Source organism: Chlamydomonas reinhardtii, chromosome 9 (assembly GCF_000002595.2).
Source record: "Chlamydomonas reinhardtii strain CC-503 cw92 mt+ chromosome 9, whole genome shotgun sequence".
Lineage (NCBI taxonomy): Eukaryota > Viridiplantae > Chlorophyta > Chlorophyceae > Chlamydomonadales > Chlamydomonadaceae > Chlamydomonas > Chlamydomonas reinhardtii.
Genome location: NC_057012.1, coordinates 126,651 through 135,273, shown reverse-complemented (window position 1 = coordinate 135,273; position 8,623 = coordinate 126,651). Strand labels below are relative to the sequence as shown.

The 8,623-nt window shown below is 62.1% G+C and overlaps 2 protein-coding genes across 2 annotated transcripts in view; one reads left to right on the top strand and one right to left on the bottom strand.

Moving 5' to 3' along the window:
- Positions 1-4,268, bottom strand: part of CHLRE_09g386731v5 (uncharacterized protein) — a 7,731-nt gene extending 3,463 nt beyond the window's left edge. The window contains exons 1-10 of the mRNA XM_001695221.2: positions 3,973-4,268; positions 3,550-3,913; positions 3,191-3,311; positions 2,670-2,780; positions 2,151-2,254; positions 1,694-1,783; positions 1,032-1,171; positions 669-892; positions 283-356; positions 20-143 (exon numbers count right to left, since the gene is read on the bottom strand). Of these exons, the coding sequence (XP_001695273.2) occupies positions 20-143; positions 283-356; positions 669-892; positions 1,032-1,171; positions 1,694-1,783; positions 2,151-2,254; positions 2,670-2,780; positions 3,191-3,311; positions 3,550-3,913; positions 3,973-4,030 (1,410 nt within the window). The 5' untranslated portion in view covers positions 4,031-4,268. The remainder of the gene's footprint in view (positions 1-19; positions 144-282; positions 357-668; positions 893-1,031; positions 1,172-1,693; positions 1,784-2,150; positions 2,255-2,669; positions 2,781-3,190; positions 3,312-3,549; positions 3,914-3,972) is intronic.
- A 1,710-nt stretch (positions 4,269-5,978) lies between these two features.
- On the top strand, positions 5,979-8,254 carry CHLRE_09g386730v5 (uncharacterized protein). Its single transcript, XM_043065394.1, has 2 exons — positions 5,979-6,301; positions 7,168-8,254. The coding sequence occupies exons 1-2, from the start codon at positions 6,299-6,301 to the stop codon at positions 7,654-7,656; spliced, it is 492 nt and encodes a 163-aa protein (XP_042920690.1). The 5' UTR covers positions 5,979-6,298; the 3' UTR covers positions 7,657-8,254.
- Positions 8,255-8,623: the final 369 nt, after the last annotated feature.

The following is an 8,623-nucleotide window of genomic DNA, read 5'->3' as shown; positions in this document are numbered from 1 at the left end:
CCCCCCGCTCCCGCCTCACCCTGAGGAAGCTCTTGTACTCGTCCTCCAGCCCGGGGCCGCGCCCGCCGCCGCCCTCGCCCGCCATGCGCGCCACGTCGCGCGCGTACAGCTCCTCCACCTTTTGGCGCATCTCCTCAGGCAGCCTGAGGAGGTAGGAGAGGAGTGGGCAGGGTAATTCAACAGCGGCTTGCAAGTGCCTTGGGTTTGTTATGAATTCCTGGCCATGCCCAAATAACCTGCACTCGCGTCGCCCATGCCCCCGCCCGACTGCCCCGCGCTCACTTGTAGACCTCCACCGCCTGCTGCTTGGGGCACTCGAAGCCGCGGTGGGAGGTGTCGCCGCACACGTAGCAGGCCTGTGGGAGGGGAGCGGGCAAGGGGTGAACGGGGAGCAGGCGAGGCGCGTGCGCGATCGCGAGGTGGATGCTGGGAGAGAAGCCAGCCGCATCGCCAGATTGAGCGGAGCTCCCAGCCTTCACAGCCGCCCAACCCGGCTTTTCCATCACCATGACCACCCCTTTGCAGAGCCCCCCCTCTATAGCCCCCTCAATGTTGCGGCATTGGCGAGATGGGTTTTGGGTACGGCTCGCTCCCCTCTGCCAATGCCAATGCCGATGTACCTCCACCGCCCTCCCACCCCCTCCCCAGGTCGCCAGCCCCCCCCTCACCGTCTCGTCCTTGAGTGTTCCGTTGAGCGCCGCCAGCTCCCTCAGCTGCAGGCGCTTGTGCTCGTTGAGCGTGTCGTCGTTGGGCTCCAGCAGGCGCTCGATCATGTCCACCGCCTTGTCCACGTCCTCCTGCCGCTCGCCAGTGATGAGCACGTGCAGCTCCTCCTCCTCGCCGTAGTCGTACTTGGGGTCGCGGCTGGCGCCCTCCTTCACACTGCCCCGGCCTGTTGCGGGTTTGGGTAACGAGCATTACAAGGCAGGGCCGGAGGGGGAGGGGGTCGGACAAGGGTGCAGCAGGTGCTGCAAGTCAACACAGCAGCTCGGCCCTGTGCCAGGGAGGCGCGAAGGAGCCTGCCCGCCCACCTCGGATGGCGATCTTGGTGTTGGTCTCCTTCTGCATGCGCTTCTGCGTGTTGCCGCGCGGCCCGATGATGAGGCCGATGAAGTTGTAGGTGGGGAAGGTGTCCTGCGGGATGTACACCTTCTTCCAGTACTTCTTGGGCCTGGGGGTGGAGAGGAGGGGGAGGGCGGGGGTGGGGTTACAAAACCCAAAATGATAGCCAGAGTGCGCTGGGATGCACTGTCTATTGCTGGAATCCGCAAGTGAGGAGAGGGCGGGGAGGACGAGGAGGAGGGTTGTGGGTCAAAGCAGCTGGGGCGTGGGGCGCCGGCGGGTGGCCTACCGTGTGCGAGGAGGCATCCTGCGATGCGAACGCTGGGCCTACGGTGTGGGCCGCCCCGCCTCGCCCTTCACACCTGCGGAGGACTTGCTGCGCGCCCATGCCCCACCAGCGCAGCGCTCAGCCCACTAGGCTTTTCCTCCCCCCTCCCATCACCCCCCTCCCATCAGTGCGCACGCCCAGCCCGGCCGTCTCTCAGCCCATTCACCCCTTTGCCCTTCCCCCGGAAAGAGGCGCCCACAGCACAAACCCAGGCCACACTTGCTCCGCACTCTGATGGTCGCTTTCCGCTGCTGTGTGCCGTTCCACTTGGCAAACGGCCACGCACCCCTCCCCCCTTCCCACCTGTAGTCTGTGGGCGGCTTGAAGCCGGGGTCCTCGCGCAGCAGCTCCTCCACCACCTTGTTGCGGGCGTCCACCAGCCGCTCGCGGTAGCTGCAGGCGGGGGTTTGCACTCATGAATAGTTAGGGAGGTGGTAGACGGTAGACCATCGGGGGTAGCCACTCATGCGAACGGTATGTATCAAAGGATGGAACTGCCGACGTCCAGGGGTACAGCGGGAACACGGGGTGAAGGGAGGAAGGGATGAGGCGGTGGAGGAAGCAGACGATAATCCAGAACCGGAGAAAGGGCAGGAATGCAGGGGCGGACGGGGGTTCCGGAGGACTGGGGGACCGGGAGGCGGGCGCGGGTGCCGGCGCATGCTTGCCAAGCATAGATGGTCAAGCACGCCAGCCAGGGAGCAAGCGCAACACCCGTTGGCGCCCCCTCAACCGCCCTGCCCTGCCCGCCTGGCCCTACCGTATCTCTCGTGTGTTCTGCCTGATGCCGTTGCGGTCGTACACGGGCTCGGGCGAGGGCGAACGGCGCGGGTCCCCCTCCGGGGGGATGTCCAGCTCGTTGTTCTGTTTGTGGTGTGTGTGCATGTGTGTGTGTGTGTGTGTGTGCGCGTGTGTGTGGCAGTGAACAGACAAGGAAAAGGGTGAAAAAGGGCATGTAAAGAATGCGCATTTAGAGTGTGCGGGCGCAGTGTACGCAGCAGAATGGCGTTGGCAGTGGCGGCAGTGGCAGGGCGCTCAGATCGATGCGGACAATGTGCACAACATTTGCCCGAGTTGTTAATTTGAAAGAATGGTGAATGCCGCGCCTCCTCCGCGCTCAGCGGCAAGTTTTCTGGTTCGGTAGTACACGTTGCTCAGCGATGTTGGGCTTGGAAGACACCACCCCCACCTGACGCCCATCAACTAAATACGTTCGCTTGCGCAATCGCATACACAGTGTCAACCCGTTTCCCTGCGTGCCCTCCTTACGCGGCCGCACCTGCAGCCGCCTGTTGAGTGTCTCCAGCTCGCCGTGCAGCGCCTTGACGCGCGGGTCGGTGGCGGCCAGGGAGGAGTCTGGGGCGCCCGTGATGGCGGAGGGCAGAGACACCTGGGGGGCGCGTGCAGTGGTGGTTGGTTGGCAGGAAGACGTAAAGACCATGAGTTGGCGTGATCGCCTCGAGCACAGGCATGGCTGTTTGCCCAATCCTTCCACTGCCCCTGGCCACTTACGCACACCGTCTCATGATTGTCGCCAACCTCGCCTTTGACACAAGACGCTTCCGCCATGTTGTCTGTATCCCGTATAGCGCCCAGCAGCCGCCCAACCCCGCCACACCGTGCCGCCACACCCACACCCACCTCTCGCCGCTCACGCATCGCCATGCTCGCAACACCCCACCCCCGCCCAACCCACCCGACCTCCGCGCACTGTCGCGCTCTCCCGGTCCCCCGCCCCGCTGGCTACAAGTTCACTTCTTCTAAACATAATCATGCTTGTAAACCCCCCCCTACACGCACCTTGATTCCGCCCGACAGCACCACCTCCCTGGGGAACAGCGCCATGAGCGCGCCGCCGCCCGCTGCCGGCACCACCGCCAGGGCCGTGTTGGCCGCAGCACTGCCGTCGCTCTCCTCCCACCTGTGGCCGCGTAGACGTGCAAGACAGATTGGGAGGTGCGCTAGCATGTTACTCGTTCATGCCTTTCCTCGTCAGGCAGGATGACTCCTGTCCCGTCCCACCAGTGTAGTGGAACACGGCTGGAGCTGCAACACTGCGTTTGTCTGCCATCCCCAACTACATACACGCATCCCCAGCTCCCGTTTGATGCACGCAATGCAATTCTGCTCCCCCTACAAGGAAGACCGCACGAACGCACCTGCTCCTGCGCCGCCGTTTGCGCTCCGCTTCATCGCCTTCGCCGCCGTCCGGTGGAGGCGTGGGCGTCGAGCCCCCACCGCCGCTGGCAGCACCCTGCCCCTCCACCCCGCCTGGCGCATCCAGTGCCGGCGGCCCCCACTTACGCCGTCTCCGCCTGGGCTGCTCGTCGCCGCCCTGGCCCTCGCCGTCGCCGTCGCCCTCGCCCGCAGCCGCGTGCTCGGCGCCGTTGGGTTGGCCCTCACCAGCGGCCGGCTCAGCCGAGCCCGCCTCGGCCGCAGCGGGCTCGGCCACAGCCCGCTCCACTGCCACAGACTGTTGCGCCTCTACGTGACCGCCATCCTGGTGCTGCGCCAGGGCCTCACCTGCAAGGATGTGGATTAGCGCCAACCCCAGACAAGCACTCACCACGGCAGGAGCTTACCACTCGTCTGTAGCTCCATGCCTCCATACTGCATCGCTGGTTCCTCCCCGAGGTCCATGTTGGGCGAAAGCCAGGATCTCGTGCGCTCAGCGGCTAACTTTCCTTTGCCTTCGCTAGTCGCAAGCTCCCGCGATCAGTGAGTAAACATAAGCAAACACCGCTGTCTGCAGGAAGGATACCGGGTTAACGCGGCCGCCTCATTCCTGGGTGTTTCACACCATGGCAGAAGACAGCAAGATACGAAGTGCAATATATAAGCTGCGAGGGCCTGGTTGGTCATGGGTGAGCTTTGGCGCGCCACCATGCATTTCAGCCTGTTTCAGCCAGATTGGGGGCTCCTGCGGCCCCGAGGCCCCGCCGCGACCCCCCAGCATGCCACATCAGCGCACCAAGGGATGGTAGACCTGGCACGAATCGCGGAACCGTGTGCAGCCGTGCAGTTGGGAACTGCACTGAGTCGGCTAGGGGGCGCCCACCCCGTACAGCATCATTCCAAAAACACAAGGTCGGAAGGTCCTGCATGCATACGCTAAGCACTGAGCACGGAGTCAGGCACAGCCAGCCAGTGGTCGGGCGACACCAATCCGTGTGAGGCCAACATGGACGCAAGACCGAAACAAGCCGTACATACGCCGCACCGGAGGGTGGCGGAGATGCATTACCGTACCTTCAATGTTGACTTCTCCGGAGCGAAGTATGAGCGTCGCAGAAGGCAGGTTCTCACGACGATTAAGTGGTATGGCACGGAGTGCCGTACGAGGCGCTATTGCGCCTCTAAGTAGCGCAGCTGCTGCTGGTAGCAGTATCTGCCGTTTGTCTCTTTCTATCTTACAGTACTGTTCTGCCGTGTTTTTGCTTTTTACTTCCCGCCCACTGGTCTGCCGGTGGGAGGCAACTGAAGGACGCCTAACGGCCACCAGGTCAAAGTGAACTTGGGGGTTTCGGGTTTTCAGCACCGACTGTGGGGCTTGCTGTTTTGCTTTGTTGCTTGTAACGTTGAGGAGTGAGAACGTATGAAAGCAGCATTCAATCACTGACACCCTTGCGCAGTACGTCCCAGGGCGCCTGGCCAGGCCTGACCTTCCCAACCCAGTTCACTGCGAGGGGATCCCCCACGCACGGGGCCGATGGGGTTGGCGTTGTTCCGTAGTATGCAGCGTACTTCCAGATCTCAATTTGCAACGCCAAGGCAAGATCGCGTGGCGGGTATCATATTATCATATAACACCGGAGTTCCTGTGCCGAGACATCGCTGACTTGCTGGCAGGCTGGTAGTTTGCTGACGCGCATTCCTCACGCTTCGGGCGCCCGGCCAGGCGAGAGCACCAGACACACACACACACACACACACACACACACACACACACACACACACACACACACACACACACACACACACACACACACACACACACACACACACACACACACACACACACACACGTGTGTTCACTATCAGGGGGGTAACTGGATTCTGGGGGGTGGGGGATGGGGGGCTCGTCACGAACAGCCGACGCGGCCACTGCGGCCGCGAGCGTGCCTAGCCTCGGTGCCGCCGTGGAGTGGGGAGCGGGAGTGTGTGATGGGACAGTGGCAAGGCAGGCTGGTAAAGTCCCTTAGGGCGCAGCTAATTCCCATACCCAACAAATGGCAAACAGTTGGCAGAGGCAGGGCAAGAGTGCGCGGCGGGTTTAACGCCGGAGTTACTGTACCGATGAGTTGCTGGCTGGCTGGAAGTTTGCTGACGCGCATTCCTCACGCTCCGGGCGCCCGGCCAGGCGATAGCACCACACAGACACACCGCAACGTGGGGAGCGGGAGGCCAGCTCCCGCCAGCCCACGGCGCACACACGTCACACGCACACACACCAGCTTGACACGCGTCTGGAAACGCTGCAACCGCCGCCCGCCACGTCCCCCATGCAGCCTCGACCCCGTTTAGTCGCAGTGCCACCGCTAACTCGCCCTCTTCCAATAGTGTTATTGTACTTAGTGGGCGGGATTTGGGACGCGTGATACCTAGCTTGTCTGCTGCACGCCGCCTCTCTTATCGCCGTTGCCATTCACATGCCCTTGACACTTCCTCGCTGCCGCCCTATGCTCATGCTTCCACCTTTGCCTATAGGTGAGCTCGACTACGACCAGCGGGCGGGAATCCGGGAATTAGGCGTGCTGGGTAAACGTTGTTTAGCGCGCCCAGGGTGCGGAGCATGGACGCATACAGGTGCATCGCGGGGTCAGGCCGAATGGTCGCCCGTGGGGTTCCAGGCTTATCGCGGGTAAGTATGACTACCTGGGTCACGACAGTCACGCGACGCTCGGTAAAATGGTGGGTATCGGTAAGTAACTCCGTCGCGTCATTGGGCGGGCTTTCGTTTCGTTTTTTAACACACACACACGCACGCACGCACGCACGCACACGCACACGCACACGCACACGCACACGCACACGCACACGCACACGCACACGCACACGCACACGCACACGCACACGCACACGCACACGCACACGCACACGCACACGCACACGCACACGCACACGCACACGCACACGCACACGCACACGCACACGCACACGCACACACGCACACGCACACGCACACGCACACACGCACACGCGCACACGCACACGCACACGCACACGCACACGCACACACACACACACGCACACACACACGCACGCACACGCACACGCACACGCACACACACACACACTTGGGCTGGGACTGGGCTGCGTGTTTGCTCTTGCTCGTCGCGCGCCGCCGCGCTAACATGTTCCTTCGCTCTTGTTCGTGACACTCCCCTGCTGCCGCCCTGTGCTCTGTTGTTTTCTTATTCGCTCGTAGGTGAGAATTTCATCGAGGATTGGGCGGGAGCTTGGACTTAGCGGCCAGGAGTAGCGACGCGGAGCTAGGAATTGTAGGAGTGCCTGGGCCTCACGGTACCGTGAGCACATGCATGGGTTTGCACCCTTGAGAGCGTGTGGACACTAATCCCCCCTCGAGGTTAGAGTAGCGGGGGTTGCGCGATTTCCGGTTGGTAAGACCGGCGGCTCACCGCAGCAGGTATGCGAGGTAACTTCAGGTAACATCCGTAAACCGTCGCTTTGCTGCATCGCATACACTGTCTTTGCGCAACGTTTTCCTTGTGCTCTTTAACACACACTTACACACACACACACACACGGTGGCGAAGGCCGTGGTGGCGCAGATCAACGCACACAACCCCGGTCCGGCTCCCATCAGCCAAGCCCAGCTGTGGCTGGTTCAGGCGCCGCCGGGTTTTCAGCAGTGTGTTTGGGACGTGGTGGTGATGGCGGCGCTGGCCGCCACAGAACATGGCCGGGTGCGGCTGCGCGGGATGACGCGCGCCGCAGCGGCCCTGGGAATTCAGACGGCGGCGGCAGCAGCTCCCGAGGCTGCGGTGGCAGGTGCAGCGGAGGCGGAACCCGATCTTGACGAGATCCCGCCCACACAGCTGACGCCGCCGCAGCCAGGCGTCAACCCCGTCGAGCTTGCGTGCGCTCGTGCAGTCGCGGACTTCTGGTCGCGGCTGATGCAGTTTGCGCAGCTCGGCGTGCCCCAAAAGGGCTGGGATGGTGTTGACGCCACTCACCCCATCCTGGCGGTGGTGAACGGTGAAATGCTGTGCGCGATGCCGCAAGCTATGGAGCTGGAGGCTTGAAAGGGATCAGCCCTTAGGAGAAGCGCGTGAGCACTAACATGAGCCACTGAAGCAGTGGCATACGAGAGGGTCAGCGGGGGAGCTTAGTGGGCAGGCGAAGGGTTTTTTTGTTTTACGCCCGTGGGAGCAGGGCCAGGTTTGCGGGGTTTTTATGCCTGAGAGGGTGTATTGGGTGCTGCAACACCCCGGGTCTTACGGCCTGGACCGGCCTAGTGGCCAGACGCGTTTGTGGCTGCCCTTAGGCATTGTCTGCCCTGGCGTCGAGAGCTGGTTAGGTTGCGGTTGAGGTCGTGCAGGCTGCCAGGTCGTAGGACTCAGCCCCACAGCCACTGTGGTCGTGCTTTCGCGTGCTGTCGCGTGCTGCGTGTTTTGTTATGTTTGCTGTTTTTTGTCTGCCCGCCTGGTTTTTTAAGAGGTAGCTCGCCCGCTGGGTCTGAGGTTGTTACACCGGTAGTAATTCCGCAAGGATTACTGGCGCGGTGAAGGGTCGGAGTGCGTTGCCCTGTGGACTCCAGAGCTGTTTGCGCTCTGCCGGGGAAACGCCAGGTCACGGCAGCCCTCGATTGAGAGCCCTGTCGTTGGTTATACCAGATACACGATTCACGTGATCTGGCAGAATAACCGTGGAAACCGTAGTCACACACACACACACACACACACACACACACACACACACACACACACACACACACACACACACACACACACACACACACACACACACACACACACACACACACACACACACACACACACACACACACACACACACACACACACACACACACACACACACACACACACACACACACACACACACACACACACACACACACACACACACACACACACACACACACACACACACACACCGTTGTGCCACACGCGCGAAAAAACGGCGCAGCGCATCTGCGGGGGGGCGACCAGCTCCAAAAAAGGAAGTGCAGAGAGAGTGTACCCCCGAGTG